Source organism: Mesoplodon densirostris, chromosome 18 (assembly GCF_025265405.1).
Source record: "Mesoplodon densirostris isolate mMesDen1 chromosome 18, mMesDen1 primary haplotype, whole genome shotgun sequence".
Lineage (NCBI taxonomy): Eukaryota > Metazoa > Chordata > Mammalia > Artiodactyla > Ziphiidae > Mesoplodon > Mesoplodon densirostris.
The window spans coordinates 14,336,476-14,362,337 of NC_082678.1; the positions used below are offsets into that span (position 1 = coordinate 14,336,476).

At 57.2% G+C, this 25,862-nt stretch overlaps 1 protein-coding gene across 8 annotated transcripts in view; it reads right to left on the minus strand.

The window, feature by feature from the left end:
• Positions 1-24,048: 24,048 nt before the first annotated feature.
• The window catches only part of BAHCC1 (BAH domain and coiled-coil containing 1), a 54,577-nt gene continuing 52,763 nt past the window's right edge, over positions 24,049-25,862 (minus strand). For 7 of the 8 annotated variants that reach the window (XM_060080351.1, XM_060080352.1, XM_060080355.1 and 4 more), the window contains 2 exons: positions 25,520-25,756; positions 24,049-24,909 (listed from right to left, as the gene is read on the minus strand). In XM_060080351.1, coding sequence (XP_059936334.1) covers positions 24,700-24,909; positions 25,520-25,756 — 447 coding nt within the window. In that variant the 3' untranslated portion in view covers positions 24,049-24,699. The remainder of the gene's footprint in view (positions 24,910-25,519; positions 25,757-25,862) is intronic. The other variant, XM_060080349.1, reaches the window with a different exon arrangement.

Below are 25,862 nucleotides of genomic sequence, written 5' to 3' on the forward strand. Positions count from 1 at the left end.
CTGGGCCACCTTGGAGGCGGTCACCACAGTTGGCTGCCGTTGCGTGTCTGTGTGTCTGCCTATCTATGTGTTTGGGTTTTTTTTTCTTTTTTTTCTTTTGGCTGCACCTCGTGGCTTGTGGGGTCTTAGTTCCCTGACCAGGGATCGAACCCAGGCCCCCCCGGCAGTGGAAGCAGGGAGTCCTAACCACTGGACTGCCAGGGAATCTCCTATGTGTTTGTTTTAAAAGCTAATTAGCCAGTTTTATTCTTAAGACACCTCAAGTCCATCTGAAGTAGGTTGATGCTCTCCTGCTGGCATTATTCCAGAATCCTTTCTTGGGAGGTCCTATGGGCTCAGATGGCCTCAGCCTGTCCAGTGTAGACGAAGAATTACCTTGGATTCCTTCTCCAGACTTCTTCTTGCTGAAAGCACTCATTTGCTGCAAATAAATCCCTTTTTGTGATGCTCACAGATCTTGCCTGTCTTGGTGATTTAGGCAAAGAAGTAATCCAAACTGTCCCTGCAGCTTTGTCAGGCCCAAGGAGGGGTCCACCCCCCTACCCCTACCCCAGCCCCAAGACTGCCTATCTCCCTGGGAGGCATGGACGAGAGAGGCCCGGTCCAGGACTGCCGCCTGACAGGGGTCTCCTGGACTTTATGGGTGTCCACAGCTATGCAGAAACGAACCAGCTGCCGAGGACAGCACCAGCTCTGATGTCACTGCACGGGGAGTGGCCCAGAGCCAAACTGAGAAGCGTCCAGGAGAAGGGGACGGGGCCTTCAGCACAGGGGACCCATTACATCAGCCATCCAGGGTCAGGAGATGATTTGTCAGCTTTTTGCCCCACATGGCCCCTGTGGAAATCAAACAAGCAGTCTTGCTCATTTTTAAAGATAAATTAAATGCATCAATGTAAAACGTCAGGCAGCAACATGGAAGGGAGAGGGTAGAGAGGTGGATGGAGTTGCGTGATTTATCGGCTCTTTAATAAGCATTTCTGGGGCTGCTCTGGCAGCCTCCCACCAACCACACAGTGCCCGAGGGCCCCTTCACTGAAGTTGTGAACAGAGCCAACCCCTGGTCTTGGCACCCACTGGCCAGGCCAGAGAGGTGTGTGTTCTCTCAGCTGGTGTCTGGGAGCATCGAATACAAACTGCATTGGGGAAGAGAAGAGAAGGAGCAAGGAAGGGGTGGGCAGGTGGGGGGCCATACTGGCCGGGGAAGGTCTCACCAGCTACCTTGGGGCCGGGCCAGGCTCTCCTGTGTGGTTACACTTTGGGAGCCTTAGCACAGCTGAGTGCCTGTTGGAGCTGGAGCAGAGCGGGCCCCTGCTGGCTGGGCTCTCTGGGGTCCTCAGTGAACCTGCAAGGGCCCTTCGAGAGCTTCTGCCCTCCCTTCTCCTCTCTCCCACCACGGGCACCTTTTCCTCGCATCCCACCAACACCAGCCACAACCACCTAGAAAAGTTTTGCCAGTCTGGTAGGTGACAAATGACACCTCCTGGTGCATGACTGATTTTTGGAGGGCTACAGCATCTTTTCATTTGTTTGGGGCCGGCGTGGAATGTCTTATCGTAACTGTTGCCTATTTTCTATTGAAGAACTGCTGTTGCTCCTCGATGGTTAATAAAGACCCTCTGCTGTGTGGAGAATGTTAATGTGACTCTGTGTATGTTACACACAGTGGCCTGGCCTATTGCCACAGCACTGGCTCTGGTGTGTAGCTGGGAGGAGGGTCGACCTTGATCTGAAAGGTGGTCTGCAGACTTTCTGGGTTTATATTCACTACTTTATTGTCAACAAATACTTAGAGAGGGCCTCCTGGGAGCCAGGCAGGATACAGCCGGAAACGCAAGGGGCAGAAAAAAACTCACATCCTAGTGGGGTGGGGGTGTGTGTGGGGGGAAACAGACTCTTAAAACAAGGAAACTGCAGTGCATTGGAGGGGATGCTAGCTGCAGGAAAGCAAAGCTGGGGGACTGGGGAGGGGGTGAAAACTTTAAGTGGGGGTTAGAGGAGGACCCTCTGAGAAAACATTTGAACAAAGGAGGAGATGGGGGGCAAAAGAACAGTCCCCAGAGAGATGGACAGTGCAAATGCCCTGGGATAAGCGCAGGCCTGGGTGTATTCCAGGAACTACAGGCAGGTCAGTGCATCTGGAGGCCTAAGAGTCTGGGGTCATGAGATGCTGGTGGACAAAGCAGGGAGTTCAGATTAGGCAGGGCCTGTGGGTTCTCTCAGTGGTGGGTGGGCAGGCTGTCAATCCTCTAGCAGGGCAGTACAGGCAGCAAAATAGGATTCCCAGTTTGGGTGAGGCCACCGAGGCTGGGAGCAGAGTGACTTACAGAGGTTTACAGAGACAGAGGCAAAGCCCCGCCCAGCCCTGAGTCCACAGGCCCCTCTGAGGACCTCCTGGTCTGCTCTGCCCTCCTCCTCTCTGGGAGTTGGGGTTCCTGATCCGTACCCAGGCAGCTCTTGGGGAGCAAAGGCCCAGGCCTGGTGACAGGAAGGGTAAGGAGATGGGGGTGATGGATTTCCCCAGTCACATGTCCCTACAGCTGGGGGAGGGGGCATTGTGCACAGGGGCGAGGGGCTGCCTGCCCTGCCACCCACGTCCTTCTCCACAGGGCTCCCCAACCAAGCTGGGCTCCCCGGAAGGAGTGGGGCAGGGCACATGCTCGCCAGCCCTCACTCAGCCCATCCTCCTTTCTGGAGGCGCCACTGGCCTGGAGGGCCCCCTGTGGGCTGCCCTGGGGCCTCACTCTCAATCATCTGGGGCCAGGTCACACGCGAGGGCCTGAGGCCGCCGGTCCCAGCGGCCTTTGTGCAGAGCCCCGCCCTGGCCACCTGGGCTGGCCTGAGGCGGAAGCGGTGGCGCCCTCCGCCCCAAGACCGAGCCGGCCCGACGGGTGGAGAGGGGGCGGGGGCCCGCGAGGGGCCAGGCTCCCAAGGGAAGGGACAAGATCCTGTCCAGGAAGTGCCCTGTTTCCCCGAAGGCCCTTCAGAACCCCTGATAAGTTATCTTCACAGAAGGGGCGGGCGTCGCGGCCGTCCTTGATTCTACTAGTTATTCCCCGAATCAGAGCTGACTTAACGAAAATTCTCCTGAAGCTTTTTCTCTTAACCTTACCGCTCGGCTGCGGAGCTGGGGGAGGGAAGGGAGGCGAGCGGAGGGAGGGGAGGAAAAGAGGGAGGAGAGAAGGGGGGAAAGGGCGGGAGAGGCGGAAAGGACCTGGAAGGAATGGGAGGGGGAGGGGGAGGGGGAGGGGGAAGGGGGAGGAAGGAGGGGAAGCAAAACGCGGTGGTGGGGGCAAGCCCGCCCTGAAGTCGGGGTGGGGGAGTGGTGGGACGCGATCCGCCACCAAGAGCCCCCCCTGCCCCCAGGTGCCGCCTCCCCGCGCCCGCCCGCAGGACTGACAGGTGGACCCCCGCCGCTGCGGCCTCGCGGGCCCGGGGGCGCCTTTGTCTCTGGATAAAGGGACACCTCTCGCAGCCAGATGTCGCCCACGGGCTCTGAGAGGGCCATCTCATAAATTCTGCGTCTCCCTTTTTGTACTGAAGCGTTTATTCTTTTACAATAACGACAGCTCTGCAGCAAAAGAGCCTTCCACCTCCCGGTCCTGGTTAGAGGGTCCGGGGGATGCGTGGGATGCGGGGCCCCCGGAAGGGGAAGGGAGCACCGACTCTCGGTCAGGGCGGGGGCCTCCATACGGCCGGGGAGGGGCGACGCATCTGCAAGACTCCCTGCCCTCGCCCCCCACGTCCAAAGCCGGGAGGAAGAACTGGTTAACACGCGGCGCGAGGACCCTAAGCCAGCGACCCCCGAGAGGCGGGGGCGGGGCCGCGCTCAGGGCCCAGTGCGCACGCGCCCGCTGCCGCCCGCCAGCCTCGCCCGCTCTGGGCGAGCCGGGCCGCCGTCCCCGTGATTGGCTCGGGCGGCCGCGCTCTCCGCCAATGGGCGAGCGGCTCCTGGAGTTCGGCCGCAGAAGAGATGGCGGCGGGGCCGGGCTGGCGGTTCAGGTAGGGGTCGCCTTCCCGGGTTCTCGGGTCTCTCCTTAACCTTTCTCCGCCGCCCTTCAGTAAGGGAAATGAGGCTGCGAGCGAGCCCTCGATCCTGGTCGCCTCCAAAGGTCGCCTCTCCTTTGCACAGAACTGCAGTCTGCCGGATGTGAAGCCCCCGTCCCATCCCACGCTGGCCGCGGTTTGCCCTCAGCCTTAGAAAATTAGCAAACGAGCCTACACTTGTAAAAACCGACAATATCACCCAAAGTTAGCCGTGGTCTTCTCTAGGTGGTGGGGTTGGAGATGAATACAAAGTGTTTTTCTTCTTTGTAGTTTGTAAGTTATTTTCAACAAATAGATATTTTGTAATGAAAACATTACTTTAAAAATTCATTTGTTTAACGATGAAAGTCACAAGTGTTGGTGAGATTGTAGAGAAATTCGAACCCTCATACAATGCTGGTGCAGCCTTACGGAAAACAATTTGCTCACCCTCAAAAAACTAAAGAGATTTCCTTTCACTCCTAAGTACACACTCCTGTGCAGGGGCTGGAACAGATACTTGTAGGCCAGTGTTCCTTGTAACATTATTCACAATGGGGAAAATGTCCATAAACAGATGAATGGATAAACAAAATGTGGTCTATCCAGACTAAGGAATACTATTCAGCCATGACAAGGAATGAAGTTCCGGCATAACGCTGCAACATGGGTGGACCTTGAAGACATTATGCTGAGTGACAAGCCAGACATAAAAGCACAAATATTGTATCATTTCACTTATATGAAACATCTAAAATAGGCAAATTCATAGAGACAGATTAGAGGTTATGAGGTACAGGGGGAGGGAGGAATGGGAAGTTATTGCTTAATTGGTACAGAGTTTCTCTTTGGGATGATGAGAAAGCTCTGGAAATGGATAGCGGTGGTGGTTGCTGAACACTGTGAATGTATTTAATGCCACTGACCTGTACACTTGATAATGGTTTTATTTTTTTATTATTATTTTTAAAATTAATTAATTTATTATTTATTTTTGGCCGTCTTGGGTCTTTGTTGCTGCGCACGGGCTTTCTTTAGTGGCAGCGAGTGGGGGCTACTCTTCATTGGGGTGCGCAGGCTTCTCATTGTGGTGACTTTTCTTGTTGCTGAGCTCGGGCTCTAGCTGCGCGGGCTTCAGTAGTTGTGATGGGAGGAACTCTAGAGCGCAGGCTCAGTAGTTGTGGTGCAGGGGCTTAGTTGCTCCACGGCATGCGGGATCTTCCCCGACCAGGGCTCGAACCCGTGTCCCCTGCATTGGCAGGAGGATTCTTAACCTCTGTGCCACCAGGGAAGTCCTGATAATGGTTTTTAAATGACATATTTTGTTATACATATTTACCACAATTAAAAAATTAATGTAATATACCCAAACCATGGAATTGTACACTTTAAACGGGCGAATTGTATGGGGTGTGTGAGTTATATTGGAAACAGTGTTCACCGTCTCTTTGCTCCGAAAGTGCTCTGGGCCTGGGTGTGGTAGGATTTGAGTTCGGAGGTGTTGATTATTCCTGGCTGGGCTAGGACCCGCTGCTTTATTAGGTGTGTGTGCTACTCTTCACTCCACCTGGTGAGCTGCGAAGGGCAGAGTGCCTCATGGGGCAGCTCCCTTTTTGGTTACCAAGTTACCTGCGATCCAGTCAAGAATACTGGGCGCCGAGAGGGGCGGGGGCGCTGGGGTGCAGAGGGGCTCCTCAGGCTGGATCCGCGAGGGCCGCCAGCTTCCCCCGCAACCGGTGCGCTCCCTGAACCGCCCGCTCTTCGGGTCTTTAGGTCCGCCGCCGTCCCGGCCGCAGCCGCTGGAGGGCGCCCCCGCACCGCCCCTGCCGGCCGCCTGCTGCCCCGGGGAGAGCCCTTGGGGGCGCCGGAGATTGATCTCTTGGTTCACACGAGGATGGTAGACCGAGGGTGGGAGCGGGCGGGCGGCGACTTCCCGCCCCGAGGCTGCACCGCAGCTGGTGAGGTCGGGGCCTAAAATGCAGCAAAGGCTCAGTGGAGGAAGCAAGCTAAGTTCCTTCCTTCCAGGGCCCCGTGCCTCCCTGTTAACTGCTCCTCTGCAAGCAAACCTGCACTAATCCCACTCTCCTGAGGGGGTGCCTGCCAGGAGGCCTGAACGCTCACTTCCCTTGAGACAAGGCACTAGATGGCCAAGACCTGATATCCCTCTCGGGTCCCTGTGGCCCATCCTCAACACCTCCACGCCTCAGAACTCTACCCATGGGGGAGGTGACGGGGGTCTGAGTTTGGGGGTCCTCAGCAGGTGACATGCAAGCAAAAACCAGGAAACTGATTGTCACCTTCTCCCCTGGTAGGACCCTTGGCTATAGCAGCTGCCGGAAAAGGGCAGCATCCACACTGACAGCCCTGGCTAGGGGCTGTGGCAGCTGCAGTGGTCTCCTCTTCATCTCCCAGTGAATTAACCCTGGTCCCAGGATAATTTATGGAAGTGGGACTCTCAGCCAGTCCCCGGCCCAGACACTAGTCAGTGCCCTTTCTCAGCCTCTGCCCCGGGAAAGTCTCCCAATGACCAACCACTCTGTCCTCCGTGGAAACTTGCTGATGAGACACCGTCTACCTCGGGTGGCCCAGTAATGGTCATTTGACATCAAGGGACAGATGTGGTCTGGCTGTCCAGAGTGACAGTGAGATCATCACCACCGTGGCATCTGAAGAGCAGAGCAAACGTACTTTGGGGAGTACCAAAGTACCAGGGTGGCGAGTGCCTGTACCAGGGTGGCAGCTGGGGGTGGGTGGGTCCTGGCCCAACCCACAGAAATCCTGCCCCTGCAACAGCAGCTGGAGGAGACAGCACCCACCCCAGGACTCTGGGGAAGGGCATTTGAGGAGATGGCTCTGCTGCCCTTGCTAGAGTCAGGGAATGGTGTAGCACTGGCAGGGGGACGCTCCAGCAGCTGCGTGGCCTCCCAAGCAGTGGCCAGCCCTGGGTCAGCTGAGTCACAGAGCAGCCAGCTCCTAAATCATTCTGGGCCTGCCCAAGGGGAGGCTTCCGCTCCAGGTGGGTGACCAGCTGCCCTTGCTATCACCTCCAAAGTCTGTTTCCTCTTCCCTCTGCTGGCGCTTCCAACCTCCCTGGGCAGCCTCCTCTCTCTTGGGTAGAGCCTCCAGCTTCCGGAGGCCTCCATGTGAGAGCAACAAAATGCCATTGAAAGGAGCCTATGGTGTTGGGGAGCGCTGGTGCCCCAAGGATCTGTAGGGCAGATGGTTGAGAAGCCCAGAGGGCCTGCATCCTGGATGGAGAAATGGGCCAGTCCCTGCTGAGTTTCCTCCCTGTCACCACCACCCCCGCCCCGTAACTTGCCCCAGCACCCCTGGCTGGCTTGTGCTTTTGCCCCATGATCCTCCCTGCCCCCAAACAGCCAGAAAGGGTGTGTGTTCCACTTGCCTCTTCACCCTGAACCCTCACTGGCGAGATGCCCCTGAGACAGGCCGTGTTGCCCCCTTGCCTCTGCTCCTCCCTCCTTCCCATTCACTGGGCTCCCGGCCACCCTGATGGGGCCTGTTTAATTGATTCCATTTGTCCAACAGTAAAAAACAGTCCGCAGATGTCAGGGTCCCAGCACCCCACCCCCAGGGAGCCAGCAGACACCTGCCAAGGCCCTGAGGCTGGGAGTCCTTCCAGGGGCCACTATAGCCAGGCTGCGGGGGAGGCCTCTGACCCCCATGCTGCTTGCTAGGAGCTGGAGTGGGTGGCCCAGCACACCAGAGAAGAGGAGTCACAGTGGCTGAGGCCCTGCTCCATTGATGGCATGAAGAGGCATTCTGATCCTGATCAGATTCGAATCTGTCTTCCTCAGGGAATTACATTTTTACAGACTCTTAGGTCCGGGGTGATCTTGGAGGTGACTCCCATTTTGGTCAAGCTGCTGTCCCTGAGCCACCATCAGGGCTCCATCTTCTCCATCAACACTGGTTTGGGGGCTTTTCCAGGTCCATGGGGGTTGGGAAGGGTGCTGAGGAATCCCTGGGGCCTGACCTCCTCCCTTGCAGGGGCCCTGATCCTCCTGTCGTCTCAGTGGTTTCCTTGGTTACCACCTCATGGAAGGAAAGGGGCTGAGACTCCGGGCTCCCAGGGGTGGGTGGGGGACCCTGAGCAGGAGGGGACCTCAGGCCCCAGTCTAGAGATCGGGGCCCTGTGTCCACAGCCTGGGCAGCACTGCACCCTGGCTGCCTCCAGAGATTTGTATGTGGCCACCATCTCACTGGGAATTGCCTCCAGGCACTTTCTGGGGGAAGGTGGTGGGCTGGGTGGAAAAGGGACCAGACCTGAACCCCTGACCCCCTAGCCCAGCCCAGGGCCCTCTCTCCCTGCAAGGGCCCCTGGCTCCTGGGGCCACCACTTTCCACCCCAGAGGGAGGCCACTGTGAAGTGATGGAAGAGGGAGGATGATTTAGGGAGAGTTTGCACAGCTGGCCCGGCTGAGGCAGGGGCTTCTGCCCCATCCCCCACCCAGCCCCTCTGATTAGGAAAGGACTGTCACTCTGAATACGGTCTCAAGTTAGCAACGTCCGGACACTTAGTCTCCTCTCCTCGACCATCTTCCCCTCAGAAAAAATCAGAGACTTCCTATCACTCACTGGGTACATTTTAGCGAGAGCCTGAGCTCATTTTTTTTTTATTTTTAATTTTTTTTATTTTTGGCTGTGTTGGGTCTTCGTTTCTGTGCGAGGGCTTTCTCTAGTTGCGGCGTGCGGGGGCCACTGTTCATCGCGGTCCGCAGGCCTCTCACTATCGCGGCCTCTCTTGTTGTGGAGCACAGGCTCCAGACGCGCAGGCTCAGTAGTTGTGGCTCACGGGCCCAGTTGCTCTGCGCGGCATGTGGGATCTTCCCAGACCAGGGCTCGAACCCGAGTGCCCTGCATTGGCAGGCAGATTCTCAACCACTGTGCCACCAGGGAAGCCCCTAGCTCATTTTTTATGGGCTCTCCTTGTCCACAAGTCCTAGGAGACAGGGAGAAAGCAAGGGTAAGGGAACCGAGGGACAGAACTGAAAGGGCTTGTCCAAGGTCAGCCCCTGGGCAGGCCGCGTTTCAGGCGGCTGGTTCTTTCTCCTGTGTATGAGCAAGTTGGGGGTGGGGAGGGGGCTGAAGGGGAGCCGTCCCCCGGAGCGGTCAGCTAGGAGAGGCCTCGGCTGCTGCCTGCAGCCCCCCGGCGGCTCCCAGCGGCCCCAACCCCGGCTCTGGGGTGGGGGCACCCGCGGCGTGCAGCCCAGGCGGCAGGGGACCCCGAGGCGGGGCCCGTGGTGCCGCGGAGGAAAGAACAAAAGGAAGCCCCGCCCCTCCCTGGCCCGCTCCCCTCAGCCAATTGGCGAGGCAGCTGCTGACAACGCCCTCTGATTGGCTGCGCTTCGGCCAATCGGGCGCCGGAGCCGCGAGCCCGTACGGCCCCACGTGGGGCGCCGTGCCCGGCGTTCTCTGGCCGAGATGGGCGGGGCGCGTACACTTTGGTGTGCCGGGGAGATAGGAGAGAGACCCGGCCCGCCGCGCCGCGCAGGGTACCCCCGCCCCGAGGACCCCTGGCCGTCCCCGAGGGTCCCCGAGTGCCCTTTGTGCGCAAAGCGCTGTGCCATCTTCTGGGTCATCTGCTGTGCGGGGCCGGGGGTCGTGTCTGCTCCCTTTGCACACGTGAAGTGACAGCCTCAAAGCCACCCAGCCTGTTAGGGTGAAGGCCCCTGGAGACCCGGTTCCCGATTCCGCTGCTCGGCCGCGGGTGGGTCCTCGTCTTCCCTGGGGACTTGGGCACAGGGCTTCTCCACTCACCCACCGCTGTACCCTGCCCCCTGCCCTCAGGAGATGAGGAAGGAAAGGGCGTTCCATCTGGGCTTGGCCGTGGAGGCTGAAGCAGGTCGGGTGGAAGGAAGGAAGAGGCGATCTGCTGTTGGTGGTGGAGGGGCCAGGTGGGATCAATATTCATTCATTGAGTCAGTTATTGACACCTCCTGCTGTTATCCTGGGGACACAAACAGCGGTGGCCCCAGCGGAGGCTTGGAGGCTAACCTCCCTCTAGTTTCCATTAGTCTCCCCTCCGAGGTACTCCAAGTGGAACATACAAAAGTGTTCTTTATGGGCAATTGACGTGGTCTTAGTCTTACATTTTTATGGCACCCTCAGACAGGGTATTTGAGGAGAGTTGAATAAATGGAAAACGAATGAATTAAAGGAGAGATGGTGCAGCCCAGGGCCAGCAACAAAGGGGAGCTATTACCACTTTGAACTGAAGGGCAGCTGTAGCCATAGGAGAGGCCCGTCCAGCATGAGTTCTGACCTTGGAAGGAGGGACACAGCAACCTGGTTGGGAGGAGCCTGGTGATATATATACCGACCTCACTTTCCTCCTGCCTGCTCCTCTCATCTGCAGGCTCCTTTTTGGCTGAATTCCTATTAACACTGTGCCCACAGGTCAGCCTCAAGCCACAAGGTAGGGCAGCTGGGGCAGAGAAATGAGGTGTCCAGCACCTGTTCTGAAGTGTGAATAAAAGCATCTTAGAAACATTGCTGTTTTGTAGGCAGTGACCTAGGATGGAAGTGAAACCCCTGTGCAATCCTGTGCAGAGGTAGTTGAGAAATGAAGGGGTCAGTGTTGGGCTGAGCCCCTCCCTCCCTGGTGCAGACCATTCCAAGCCTCTCCAGGAGTGGGAAGACAACATGCAAGTGGTGAGTTCAACACAGAGGCAAAGCAGTGGATGTGGAGCATGCCTGTCAGCGCACGTGGGCCGTGCAGTTCAAGCGCCTCCTCCTCCTCCAGGAGCTCTCCCTGATGCTCCGTTTTCATAAGCAGCTGTCACAGGGCACTGTTGGGACCGTAAGTCCCAGGGGCAGGGACTGGTCTTGCTCACTGTTGTCCACTCCTGGTGCCTGCACCCATCCACAGATGCTCAGTACACACTGGCAATGGATGGACCATGTGTTTTGCCTTGGCGACGTCTGACAAGCTTCCCTCTGAGGCAGGGACCGTTTATTCACTCAACACATCTTTTCAGGGGGCCTTTCTCTGCCAGGCCACGTCTCAGCCCCAGGAGGCTCCAAGGAGGAAAGGATGTGTTCCAGGTGTGAAGTTCATGGTCCAACAAATATAGCCAGAACAAATTCAGGATGAGACACCCTGCGCCAAGCACCCCTGGGAGGTTCGAGAGGGAGGGGGCTCCTTGCAGAATGGAGATGAGGGAAGGAGGTGGGGCTTCAGGTGGCTTTGAAGGGCAGGTGGAAGTTGGAGCCCTGGAAAAGGTGAAGAAAGGCACAGGGCACAGAGGTGAAACCTCGAGGTCCAAGGATGTGGCTCTGGAGAGTCTGGCAGTGTGCACACCCCACTACGTGGGAGTCAGGGGACCTGGACCAGGTACCCCCACCTTGGTTTCCCACCTGTCATATGGTGGTAATAACAGGATTATCAGGCAGTTTGAAAGAGAATCTATGTGATGTGCTTAGCAGTCTTGTACTTGGTAATTATGGGCTCAATAAATACACGTGAGCTGTCATTATAAGCATTCGTTGTAGTCAGGGAGGTGGTGGGTTTGGTGGGATTCGAGGAACCTGTATGGGGGCAGTGGGAGTTTTAGGGTGAAGATGGCCCTCAGGGACAGCAAGGTTGCCTTACATTCCTCCATCACATATGGCAAATGTCACTAATCCATCAGCCACTCTTTTCTGAGGAGCCCAGAGGTGGCCTCAGAATCCTTCTCAACACATTCTCCAGGCAGCCCTCTAATCAATTGCAGCAGGCACATAAGATGACCAATTTGCCATCCCTGACTTGGCCAAGATCAGAAGTTGGGATTTGATGGCCTGGAATCAGGAGTGCCAATTTCAGACCTGGGTTCTCCCGCTGTGTGGAAGGAAGCCAGGGAAGGTGGACGGAATGCTGCTCAGGAGTGGGGAGGGCGTGTCCTTAAGAGCACGAGCACCTTCTGGCGTACAGGGTCAGGATGTGCAGGTGCCCTTGGCACTGTCAGAACAGCCCCGACCCAAGGCCAGGGAGGCCAGTGTGGTGGTACCTGTCAAGGTCAAAGAGAGAGAACGGATCAGAAGGAGCATGAGAGCGCAGAAGCACACGGCTGCTGGGAGTGTGGGGCTTGGCTGGGGGACTGTGCAGAGCCCGGAGCCTCAGGGCGGGAGACCAGCGAGTCCTGAACAGAAGAGGGGATAGAGGAGGAGGAAAGAGGGCTGGTCTGGGGGGTTACAGTGACAAGACTGTCCTGTGGACCCATGTTCTGTGTCCCCAGACCATGCCTCCTCTTTTTAGAAATTCATCTATGGACTTCCCTGGTGGTCCAGTGGTTAAGACTCCACACTTCCACTGCAGGGGCACAGGTTCGATCCCTGGTCTGGGAATTTCTGCATGCCGTGTGGTGTGGCCAAAAAAAGAAAATTAAAAATCAATCATGGACTTCCCTGGTGGCGCAGTGGTTAAGAATCCTCCTGCCAATGCAGGGGACACGGGTTCGAGTCCTGGTCTGGGAGGATCCCACATGCTGTGGAGCAACTAAGCCCGTGCGCCACAACTACTGAGCCCACATGCCACAACTACTGAAGCCTGCACTCCTAGAGCCCGTGCTCTGCAACAAGAGAAGCCACCGCAGTGAGAAGCCAGCACACCGCAATGAAGAGTAGCCCCCGCTCGCCACAACTAGAGAAAGCCCGGGTGCAGCGACGAAGACCCAACACAGCCCAAAATAAACAAATTTATTTTAAAAAAATCAATCAATCAATCAGTTCATCTAAAAATCCTGAGGTGAGAGCACCAATCTCAGATTTACGGGTGGATGGAGTTTCCATTTGTGTTCACCATGCAACCACCATCCCACCCAGATAACTGCCCACCAGAGGCTCCGTGGTGCCCCTCTCATCCCAAACCCCAGAAGTGCTCCCTAGAGATAAGTTTTGCCTGATCTTTATGTTCCAATTAATGGAGCCACACCGCCTGTCCTGAGGCTGGCCTTGTTCCTTAACGTGAGCTATGTGATTTCTCCCATGCTGTGTGTGTCCGTGCTGTGTTCTTTTGCACTGCCGGGTTGTATCCTGTTGTATGGGCATGCCAGTTTATTCGCCCAGTCTCCTGTTAACGGACAAGCAAGTAATCTCCAAAGTTTACAAACAGTGTTGCTATGAACATTCTAGTGCACGTCTTCTGAGTTTGTGCCTGGCAGCGGGGTTGCTGAGGAGGCAATATTTAGCTTTAGTAGATGCCACCAGTTCTCTAAATGTCAGTCCTGACCGCCTCTCTTACCAGTGGTGTGGGTGATTTCTGGTGGCCCCACGCCTATGTCAGCACTTGAGATTGTCTTTTACTGTTAGCCATTGGGGGTTGGGGGAACCTGTTCCACCTCCTGATCTTCCTAATGCCCCTTTGAATAGGATGCCTACCTGGGTGGGGGTGGTATTATCCTCACTGATAGGACAGGAAGAGGGGGAGGGCCTGAGAAGTGAAGCCACACCACCAGTAAGCACTGGAGCTGCTTCTGGAGTTCCAGTGTCACTTCTTTCCTCACCTGTGAAACCAGAACTCATAAACTGAAATGTGGCTGGTGTGGATAGCTGGAAGGCCCTGGGGCTTGGAGATGGAGTGCAAGACCAGGACTGGTACAGAGCAAGGAGAGCTGTGGAGGGAACTCTGGGCATTGGGGGAGGGAGGGCAAGGGAGGGGGGTGGGAAGCAGCAGGGGCTGTGGGAGCTGAGGAGCGGGGGTGGGGAGGACAGTGGTGTCAGCAGGGCCAGCACCCACCTGGTGCACACTTGTGCCCAGGCCCTGAGCTGGGCACAGGGACATAATGTTGAACCCACACCGGCGGGGGCCCTGCCCGCACAGTAATGACAGTCCTGGGAAGCAGGCAATCAAGGAAATCCACAATAAATACATAATTACAGGCTGTGATGAGCGCTTTGTGCTGTGAGAGGGCCCGACCTGGTAGTGACGTCAGGACTGAGAATGAACCACATCAGAGATCGCATTGCCCGAGGGACTCTTAAAAGAGGTGTCCCAGCAGAATGGGGGTGGGGGGTCTGGGAGGGAATGGCAGCAGGAGGTGGAAGTGGAAGTCCTCAGCACTGACAGACAAGCAGCAAGAAAAGGAGAGCCTGAGAGATGGGTGGTGGAGTGAACCAGATCCAACACTCAGTGAGGATTAGATTCCATTTCCACAGAAACTCCAAAATAACAGTGACTTAAACAATGGAGAGATTTCTTTCTCTTTCACATAAAGCCTCCAGGGCAGCTTTGGAGGCTCCACAGTCATCAGGAACCCAGGCTCCTTCTCCTTCTGTCTTGTTGCTCTACTGTTCTCAAATGTGGCTTCCTCCTCATGATCCAAGATGGCTGCTCAAGCTCCAGCCATCACATGTACATTCTAACCAGCAGGAAAGGAGAAAGGACAAAGACGAGCACAGCCCCTATGTTAAGGACACATCCCATTGCACATGATGTTGCTGTTCACCCTCATTGCCCAGAACTCAGAATAGCTGCAAGGGAAGCTGGGAAATGTGATCTTGACTCTGGACAGCCAGGTGCCCAGTTACAAGTTGTGGTTCTATGACTGAGGAGAAAGGGGAAGACAGATATTGGAGCAACACAGTCTCTGCCTCTCCTGGTAACTGGAAACGAGGAGATGATGCTGAAGACAAGAAATGACCAGTGGACTGTATCTCTGTCCCTCCCTGCAGATAGTGTCATTGTTTAGGCCCAGCAGCTCAGAGACCATGGGGTACACAGAGCATGCAGGAGTCTCCACCAATGAGCTGTCCTGTTGGCCTCACATTTCATCTCATTTTCACAGACAGGGAAAGTAGGTCTCAGGCAGGCAAGTGGCTTGTCCAGGGGGCCATAGCTGGGACACAGGCCAAGAGAAACAGACCCTGCTAAGAACTTTGCAAACTTCCACCCATCTGGTGAAGGGGGCTCAAGACCATGAAGCTCCCATCACTTCCTTCCCTGAGATGCCCAAGGCTGTCCCCCTACTCTTTAAGCAGGACACAGGAGTGGCCATAACCACCCACCTTGCCCCCATCTTCCCAGAGCATAGGAGGCAAGGCAGGGACTGGAGGCAGGTGGCCAAGCTCTGGATGACTGATGTGCCCTTGGTGCTGGAGAGGAGCACAGGCAGAGAGGGGAAGACATGGGAGCTGCCCCTCTTAGTCCCAGCACACACCCCAACCCTGACGTTAGCCCCTCATTTGGGCTGGAGGGCAGTGTCCTCCCCCTGCCAGAACTGGGCTGCTTCTTTCTTAGTCAGCAGATCATAGGGCTCCACGGAGGCCATGGGTTTTAGGCAGGAGCAGGTTCCAGTGGCCTCCTGTTCCTTCAGGGCTTTCTTGGCCTCCTCTGTGTGCACCCTTCCTGTCCCATGATGGACAGCTGCTGGGTACCCCTGCTTATGGCCAGGTGGGCTGGGGAGCACCCAGTTTATAGTGAACAGTTGGGTTTCAAGTTCAACCCATTGTCCTGCAGTAGCAAATAAATATATGATGTCGGGTTAAATTTATTATTAAAAAAAAATTTTTTTTTTTGATGGTGCCACGCGGTATGCGGGACCTTAGTTCCCTGACCGGGGATCCAACTTGTGCCCCCTGCAGTGGAAGCACGGAGTCTTAACCACTGGACTGCCAGGGAAGTCCCAGGATATTGGGTTAAATTCAAATCTCAGACAAACATTGAATAATTTTTAGTATAGGTATACCCCTATTACTGCATGGACCATACTTCTACTAGAAGTTATTTGTTTATCTGAAAGTCGAATTAAACTGAGCGTCCTGTCTTATCTAGTGACCAGATCGGGTCAGGGGTTGGTTCTGTAGGAGGCTGGTACCAAGCCAGGAGATAGAGGCTTCACCTGCGTTACCGTGGGCTCATGCACCCCACCTGGCTTTCGAAGCAGGGCTGTGCTTATATCTCCAGCTCACCTGAGAATCCCAGGATTAGACCCTGATTGGCCCAGCTTGGGTCACATACACACTTCAAAACCAACCACTGTGGCAGAGGCACCCTGATTGGCTAGGCTGAGGTTATATGACTAGAGTGCGGCCTGGCTGCCCTCATGGCCTCATATGTGCTGTGTGATGCAGTTCTCCCTGGTCGTCCGGGTGTCGACTGTAGAGGAGGCTCTTCCTGCCGGGCCAGGGGCTTCTGGGCCCCTGGGACAGTGGCCTTAGGCAGGCTTCAAGTGCTTTGGCTTTCCGCATGCACGGGTGGCCTCAGGAGGGAGTCCCGTGGGGCTGGGGTGGAGTGGTTTCCCTGCTGATCCCACGGAATTTTTGGTGGCTTGAGCAGAGGCTGCCCTGGTGCTGTCCTGTCCTTGGCAGTGGGCTAGTGTCCCCTTCTTGCTGGGTCCCTCCACACCCACTTCCAGCCTGCGTCCAACGGGTACCCCAAGAAGGGAGCCATTGCAGGAACCTTGGGGAGCCCCAGGCCCGGGATGCTTTGCCCAGGATCAGAGGGGTCGGCTGAAGGACCTGGGGGAGAAAAATATAATTACCCTGTCAGTGCAGAGTCTCCTGACACTCCCCCTGCTCACTGGCAGCCCCCGAGTCTGTTTTTTATAAGTGAAAACAGATTTCCTGACAAGGGGCAAGATCTTAAACTTGTTCAAAAGCTCCCAGATAAAAAGGGTGGTTTTGGGCTTCCCTGGTGGTGCAGTGGTTAAGAATCTGCCTGCCAATGCAGGGGACACGGTTTCGAGCCCTGGTCTGGGAAGATCCCACATGCCGCGGAGCAACTAAGCCCATGCGCCACAACTGCTGAAGCCTGCACGCCTAGAGCCCGTGCTCCACAACAAGAGAAGCCACCGCAGTGAGAAGCCCACGCACCGCAATGAGGAGTAGCCCCCGCTCGCCACAACTAGAGAAAGCCCACACGCAGCCAAATAAATAAATAAATAAATAAATAAAATAAAGTACTCTGCCCATTTAAAAAATAAAAGGGTGGTTTTAACTTTCCCCTCTTAGCAAACCAAATTGTGAGGAGGCCTCTGGACCATTCCATCACTGCGGGTAGGATTGGGGGGCCTGAGGCTCCTGACTGCTGGGAACCTTGGGACAGAGGGGCTGTGGGAGGCCTCGGGTTTAGCCCACCCCACTGCCACCTGGAGCGCTTTTTCTCAGTGGAGCTCCAGTCTCCACTCCCAGGCTCAGGAAGAGCAGAGCTCCTGCTGGCCTCAGGGCCAGCCTGCCCCCAAGCTGAGACCTCAGGCCTAGAGCTGTTCTCCGTGTCACTGTTTTCTGAGGTGATGCCAGTGGAAGATGGTTCCCACCCAGCAAACCCCTAGTCTTGCCGTCCTCTGAAAGCTGCTTCAGCTGTAATTTTTTTCTTCAGATTAAACCAGTTAAAGGAAGCAGCTGTGGATGCCCCTAGAAGCGCTTCTGTCAGGGGCTGAGTTTCCTGGGAGAGGAGCTCCCCTCCCCCGCACCGGGTCCTTGACCTGGATTTCTCGGCCTGCAGCTGCTCTGTGCTAAGGAGGGCCCTGCACAGCTTCTGAGTTCAGTGGATGCCGTGGTTTCTGTGCCAGCCTCCTTCCCTGTTGAGCTCAAGCTCTTGGAGGGCGGGGACTTTGGGTAACGCCCTCGACGCTTCATTCTGGTGCCTGGCACAGGGCCCAGCACACAGTAGGTCTTCAGCACATACTTGTTGAAATAATAGACGGATGGATGGGTAAGTGGACAGATGGAAACAAGTTGTGCTCTTGCCTGGAACAGATCACATCTGCGGGAGTTGAGAAAAGATGTAGGCCATGTCCTCCTCTGATGGGCAGGATGGCTGATTCTAGGATGTTTGGAAAGGGCTGGAGGCGTTGGCTGTTTTCCCACTAGGCCTGGGTATCACCAGGGGCCCTTGTCCTTCTCCATCGAGGGAGACAGGACTGGTGAAGTTTTTCCCCGAACAATAGGCATTGGCCCAGCAAGCGTAGGGTGCTGGGTCAGTCTCTTGCCTTTTCTTTCTGAAGATGGATGCAGTCTGCCTCCGGAGCCCCACAGTCAGGCGGGAAACACTCATTCGAGTAGGCCCTGCTGACCCTGAGGCTGGGGTGGCTTGCGATGGAGAGTGCCTGAAAGCTCAGGTTAAGGAGAGGCAGGGGGCAAAGGATGCTGTCAGGGGAACTTGGAACCTAAGAAAATAAAAGCTTTGCCAAGCTCTGCAGTGGCATTAGGCGCCCACAGCTGTGTGGCAAGCTTGTTCCAAGCCCTTCTCTCGGTTCTGAGCGCTCACTCTTGGTCAGCAAAGTAACAGGACAATTCTTTGGCTGCTCTTCTGAGATGGCTGCTTCTAGACACTGCTTCTTCCTCTTGGGGAGGGCCTTCTCCCCAGCCGTCGAGACTCGAGTAGGCTGAAGACAAGTTGAAACGTGTCTGAACTTCAGAACTGATGTAAATGCCCGGAGAGCTCTGGCTCCAGACTCGATTCCTTCAATATGGCACCAAACACAGAGGAGTAGTTTGGAGGCCAGCCTGTCCTCTTTCTGCCTGAACTGGGCCCTCCCAGGTCTCGTGAGGGTGTGGGGCGGGGACAGGAACCTCTGAGGAGGGGGTGTTAAAGACAGCAGAATGTGGAGTCAGGGAGCCGAACAACTCAGGGGGCCTGCCCCTCCCAGACTGTTCGGTTTATGGCCTTGGTTCCCATGTCCTGCAGCGGCCTCGCGCTACACTGGCCAGGCTATCTAGGTGTGACCGAATCTGCCATGCCTTGAGTAACTGACCTGCTTTCTGTTCTCACCAGAGCTGGTCTGGGCTCCTGGTGAGGGCGGTGAAGGAAGGGGCCCCAGTGCTGTCCATCAGGGCCCACACCACCATCCAGCACCATAGCTCCCGGGGGGCTGGTCCCTGGCAGGTCTGGTGGAGACTGTCCCTGGGGCCTGGGCTGGCCTCAGAAGGACACAGAGCTTGACAAATGAGCAGCGCACCTGTCAGGCCAAGTTCTGGGAGCTGGAGCCTGGTGAAGGGGCAGCCGGTAGGCGGAAGGGGGGCGGGCAGGAAGGAGGAACATTGGCCCCCAGCCCAGTTTGCTGCTCAGAGCGCTCCCACCCTCGGTCTCTCTGCTCACTCCGTTTCTCTCCCTCGGGTCCTCTTTGTCCCAGAGCGCTGTCCCCAGCAGCCCCCACGCTCCTGCTATCTTCAGGGCTGGGCCGAGGGCTGCATGGGGGCCCTGGGGTCCCGGGATAGTGCGGAGGGAGGGAGGTGTGGCTTTGGGGACCCGCCAGGCATCCCCTCTCACATAGGGGCAGCAAGTGGATGCATATCCGACATCTAGATGGCTCCGTGAATATTTGTTGGGGAGGGTAGGCAGTGCCCCCAGTGCAGCCAGAGGGAAGCCCCAAGCCCCATCAATCCCCGGCGAAGCCCCTGGGGAGGCCAGGGGGCTCCTTGGTGGAGTTGCTGGGGCAGCTTCCTGGGTGCTGAGGCTTCCCCAAGTGGGGGAGAGCCAGGCCCCTGAGGCAGACAGTGGGGTGGAATCCAGCTCCACTATGTCCAGTCCGGGGCCCGCGCATATCCCCACGCTCTGAGCCTTGTCACTGCCAGCCAGGAGGGCGTGGAGGGGGTGGCGTGGCGGACAGTGTGAGGCGCCTGGCCCAGAGCTCTGACGGTCACTCTCTTCCTACCTGGGCAGTGGCGTGTGGCCCATAGAAAGGGCTCTGCCCACATGTGGACCCAGAAATCCCTTGCTACCTCCCATGAACCTCACCCCATCCCCATAAGTGGGCAAGCATCAGGGACCCGGTTCACAGACTAGGACTCTGCGCTCCCACCGGCCACCTCGCCCAGCCCGCTTCCTCCCGTCCTTCTCTCCAGAGGCCCGAGTGACTCAGGCCTCTTCTCGCCCCTGCTAGCGGCACTGTGGCCCCGGGGGGCGCACTGAGTGGGGCCTCACCTTGGTGATCCCTAGCCTGTGTGTCTGCCTGGACCTTGTGCACCGAGCAGCCCTGCTCTTGTCACTGTCCTGGATCTCAGCAGGTGGTCTGACTTTTAGAGCAGAAATGGCTTGGGAGGGGTGCTGGCTTGTCACTGTGAGCCCTGGGGAATGGGGTGGGTGGCAGCAGAGGGCGGGGGGCATGGAGGTTGGAGGTCCGGACCCCAGCTTCTCTCTGGGAGCCAGGGAGCCCTTAGGGTCACCCTATTTGGTGCTGCCCTGGTCCACTTCCTCACTCAGGGGCCCCAGAGGTGGGTCCCCCTATGGGTCCCTCCTAACCTGGTAGGGCCTCTGCGCAGACTCAGGAGTCCGCCAAGGGCCCGGCTGATCATCGGCCTTTGGCTGGCTGAGTGCCCAGGTGACCTCGCAATGGCTAGGCTGCAGAGCCGAGCTCCCCCATCCCTGGCCTGGGTCTGAGCTCCCCACCCAGCCCCCAGCCACCTCGCCCCAGCCGGGCACGAACATTTCAACCCCTGTCCCCGGTTGGTTTGTGGTATTAAAAACAAATTGTGATCAGCCAGATTGTCATTTCTACCTGATAAAACATCACTTTTATTGATCTCGCTCACCCAATGCCATCACTTATCTTGCTTCAGCATCTCACATAATGGCTCGTTTGTCTTGATTCAAGTGTGGTCCCGCGTGTTTAACCCTTGGGGCTCTGCAGCCTCACGTGCCCACCCCCGTCCCTTGCCCAGGCCCTATTCTGGGAGGCAGGAGGTTCTGGAAGGCAAGGGCCACCCTGTCTGAGTTCAGGTGGGAAGAGGGGGTGGGTGGGGGAGGGGAGGAGGAGATGGGGCTGCTGGGGCTGGACCCCTGGGGGCTCACCTAATCCTGCTGTGGTCCTCACTTGCTGTGACCCAGTAGTCACCTGCCTCTCAGCTCACCCCCACCTGCCCACATTCCTGGGCCCATTGGCACCCCTCCCTGGTTTCTGGCCCTCAGGGCCCCCTCGCCCTCCAGCCCAAACCTGTGCTCCTGCCCCTACCCCAGGCCCTTAGAGTCTTTCTCTGGTGTCAACTCCTCCCTCAGGTGCTGGACAAGCCCCTGTAACTCTGACTCTGGGGTCACAGAGGGAGTGGTCTCAATCTGATTTCGGACTCTGCCTAGAGCCTTCGGTGTGTCCCATCGTCCAGCAGACAGTGCAGACCCTGTCTTGCACTGAGGGCCCCTCAGGGTCTAGCCTCTGCCACAGTCCGGCTCCAGCTTCCGGCCCTCCTGGCCACCAGCTGTGCTCCTCACCTGCCCTCTTCCCTGCTCTGGCCCAGGTCCTGCGTGGACTCTGCTGCAGCACGTAACCGAAGGTCATGAAGATGGGCCTTCCAGGCCCACAGGGGGTCTCTGCCCCCTTTCCCCCAGACAGAGGGGCTCTGAGCCAGAAACCCTGGTCTGCAGGCATTCCTTTCTCAGACCTCTTCTGTCACTCGTCCTGGTCCCAAGGCCTCCTCTGGACCCACTCGCTCCCTTTCCCTGCTGCAGCCCCTGGAATTGGGCTTCCCTCCGGAGCAGCTGGAAACCCAACTCAGCTGCACAAAGTGGGGGCTGCTGACTCATGGACTCGGAGAATCCAAGGGCTAGGTCGCCTGCCTTCAGGCACAGCTGAACCTGGGCACTCAGACTGTTGGTCCCAACTCCTTGTGGCCCCAGGCCACCGGCTCAGGAGTCTCACTCTAACCACTCTTGCTTGCTGGGCTCGGAAGGGGCCAAGGGAAGAGCTTGTCAAGCCTTGCCTGGCCTCGGTCTCCATGTTCTGGGCCCTGGCCGGTCCTTTTGCATCCCAGGGAGGGGTCTTGCCCCTCTGTTCTCTCGGAGGAAAGGGGCATGGTCAGGGCTGGCCCGGGGCAGCCCCAGAGTGGGTGGGCTGGCAGTGTGTCTGTGCATACGTGCAAATGGCCCGCAGCTCCTGACAGGCCGGTGGGGTGGGGGGAATGCTGGTCACACTGGTCACAGCCCCACGCCCCATGCTTATCTGCCCTGACCTGGGGTCCCCAATCCCAGCTGAGGGGGTCCCTCCCCAGGGGGTCCTAGAGGCGGAGGAAAAACAGCACCCCCCCAAATTGGTAGGGTTCCTGGAAAGCCCCAGGCCCCGGGGGGGCCAACCCGCCATTGACCGATCAGGACTGCCGTTTACTACTCCTGCACAGCTGAAAAATGGTTCTCAAATGCGTAAATTCATGCCTTCCTTGAGGAGGGCGTCTGCTGTCTGGTCTGCACAGACCCCTCCCCTGCACTTTGGGGACCACCCTTCCTCCTGTGTCTGTGCCCTCCACTCCTCCCCTCCAGGGGCACCCGGCCTGGCCACATGGACTGGTTCAGGCTGAACATCTCACCCACCATGGGGGAGATCTACTAAGATAAGGGACCCTCATCCTGGGGGGTTTCAAAGGCCAAGGCCACCCCAAAATCATTCTGGTTGCATGTGCCTCTCACGGGCCCAGCACCCCAAGGGGCTCTGCTCGGCTGCCGCAGCCGAGGTAGGCCTGACCCAGATGTCCCAGTCTCTCATCTGCTGAGACCCTAGCCTCTGGGGCCTCCAGGGAGTCCCCCTGGGACACGCACACGGACACTGGGGTGAAGTTAGGATTCCGGACCACTGAAAACCTGCACAATAGTTCGTATATTTATTCTTAAGCAAGTTATCAATAAAAAATTTAATACTAAAATGCCTTTACATAGAGTTTGCTGTTCATAAAACCTTTGTATTTTTTTTGTTTGTTTTTAGTGTTTACATTGAAAAAAAAATTCAGCCATCCTCTTAGTTTACACATTTACAAGAGTCGTGCTTTTGCCAGGTTTAACCATGGTGGGAGGGGCCGCGCTGTCCGCACGCACACGGACAGAGGGGGATGGGAAGAGAAAAGCAAAGGACAAAAATCCGTGGACTAGGGAGAAGAACCAATGGGAGGGCGGGAGGCCAAGAAAAGGCTGCCTGTTCGTTTGCTCCTGCCTCGGTGCTTGGGGTTGGAAGTAGCCTCAGGTTCTAACTTCTGTGGTTGGGCCTTCCCCACACATGCCTTGGCACTGGCCGCGACGCTCCACAGCATCTTCCCACTTCCCCAGCCGCCAGCAGGACCTCAGCCGCCTCTCCAGGACGACCACCAGGAATGAAATATTGCACTCGAGCCGAGACAAAGTGGAGAGTTGGGGTGGGAGAAGAAAACTGGGGTGCAGGGGAACCCCTCCCTGTCCCTATACTTCCCGTGGAGCCACCAGGAGCCGGGGAGGGGTGATTTCCTGGTTGGAAAGAAAAAGGGGCCCGGGCACCCACTGACATCCCTTATTTCCCAGGTACCTGGCCTGTGTCTGTGGGTCACACAAGAGCCCGTCCTAAGGAGCAGTGGCTAACTTGGGGGGCTTTCCTGGGGCTCCCATTGTGGCCAGGGGAGACTTAGTGTGGTGAGACATGGGAGCATGTGGCCCTCAGTGCGTATTTTCGGGGACAAGGGCTGCTGGGCCACGGGTCTGGCTTGCCCTGCTTGTCCCTGTTGGCCTCAGGAGAAGTGAAGGTGTGATGAGTTCTCCAGGGTTATGGGGGGGTGCTGAGTGTCTGGGACACCCACACGGCACAATGGTAGCCAGGGCGCTGGGCAGAGGGCTGCTCTGTGCACCCGAGGCTGGGTTGTAGGCAGGAGGGAACCCTGCTCTGTGCCCCAAGCACTAGCCTGCCAGGCCAGCGGCCCTGCCAAGTGGCCGCAGAAAAGTCCCAGAAACCTCCACATGAGCTGGCGGGGGCCAGTTCCTTCCTTGCTCTGAGTGAAGGCTGGACAAGCTGGCCATTGAGACGGAAATCAGAAATAACTTGGAACGTTCAGGAAATAAAATCAAAACATCACTTTTTCTTATCGATAGTTTAAAATATTTGTTCATTTTTGCTTTGTTTTAAACAGAGGTAAGATACATATATGGCTGCTGTCACGCTCTCGGGCTGGGGAGCCTGCTTCTGGCATCCCTTCTCTCCCCGAGGGACCTTCATCATCAAACCCACCCCCCCAATCCTTTTTTTCCCAGGAGATGAATTAAAAGGAAATAAACTTGAGTGTGACTTCCATCTTAGACAGTCCCCCCAAGATATCAACAGGTGTAACCTAGGGTCCTGTCCGACCTCTCCTGTGCCCTCCGGCCCCCCTGCCCCCACCCCCAGCTGCCTCTGTCGTCACAGACGCCCCAGTTGGAACTCAGCTAGGCTGAGGAAAACAGTGCATTTTCAAAGAACCCCCCCCCAGAACAAAATCTCTACACACACACACATACATAGACACACACACACACACACTCACGCACGCATACCCTCGTTACGCGTGTGAGGAAAAAAAATCCTTTTCGGCTTTTTTTCCATAAAACTTTCCCGCAGAAATACAATATTTACATAGAGAAATAAATAGACAACACACCTGATTTCTGCTTTCCCTGGTGGGAGACGGTCGGAGGTACTAGGGAAAATATGGCTTGGATTCTAATCTCTCGTGAACTGCCGATGTGGGAAAACAGAGAGGGCCGGTAGGTCCCAGTTGGGGCACAGCTGACCCTCCGCAGCAGACGGATGGAACTGGGTTCTGATGCCCAAAAGCTCTCTCTCTTTCCAGGGAAAATAATAAAAAAGCCTGGATCTTGCCTTGGTGGGTTTGCATATTTGCTCAGACCTGCCCCTCTGAGGTGTGGGCCAGCCTCCCGCTCGGAGGCATGGGGCTGGGTCCTCACGTCCTCACGTCCCTGTGGCTCTGGCGCTGGGCATGGCGGGGCAGGTGGGTCACCTGCAGCCGGTCTGTGCAGGCTCAGCACAGGATGGGCACACCATCGGCCGTCACCAGGCGCCCGGTGGTGGGGTCGTAGGTGCCCGCCAGGTAGTAGAGGTCCCGCCGGTCCTGGTACTTGCGGCTCCGTGTCATCTGCTCATACTGCTCGCGCCCCACTACCTGGCACTTGTGGGAGATGGTCTGGACGTCGTTCTCATCCTCGTGGCAGGACTGGTACAGTGCGTTCTGCTGGGGGAGGGGGGCGAGGAGTGCTCGGCGTCAGGTCTGCCCTTGGCCAGCGCACCCCGCCCGACCCGGGACCCTCAGTTCTGGATACGCTCTTAACTGTGTGGCCGGGGTCTGCGCCCGGACCCCCAGCAGGCTGGCAGAATTGGAGAAACACTTGTTTCTGCACCGTCTGCAAACATGGTTCTCAGGGAAGACTGGAGAGTGAGCTGGGGGCATTTTCTGTCTTGGGTTGACCCTGGGAGGCAGGGATCAGAGGGCCCGTGGTGGGGGACATGGGCTGCTGAGGGCAGGTGCTACAGGCTGCTGTGGGCCACAGCCCCCCACAAGGTGAAACTGTCACCCTTTGCATGGGGAGCCACAAAGGCCCAGCTGGGGAGGGATCCAGGTGGCCTGGCTCTGGGGCCTGAGCCCTCAGCCGTGTTACTCCCTGTGGGGCCCATGGCACCCTTGGGCCGGGAGGCCTTGAGGTGTGGGAACCGGGGGCGAGGGATGTCCATAGATGACCACTCCCCTTCTGGCTGCTGGTGCCAGTTGCTGAGATACCCCTTCCCAGGCCCCCCACTCTGAGCCTGCCCACACCCCCAAACCTCCTGCCCACCCCAGGCCCCACCTTCCCGTCGCTCTGCCGCTTCCCCAGCTTGGTCTCCTCTGGGTGGTAGAACCACTTGACCTTCACCACCATGTTGCTGCCCCACGACTCCCACATGCTCTCGATGCGGCCGATGTAGGGCAGGTTGGGCCGCCCAGCCGACAGGAAGACGGCACAGTCCCCGATGCGAAGCGTCTCCTTGCCCCGGACGATGGCCTTGTAGAACAGCTTCCTGGCCTTCCCCTTCATGCCGCGTCTCTGTAGGAGACAGCCGGGGGCAGAGGGCGGTGAGGACAGGAGCCTCGGGGACAGGCGGCGGGCAGGGGACACAGGACAGAATGACAGAGACAGACGCAGAGAGTGT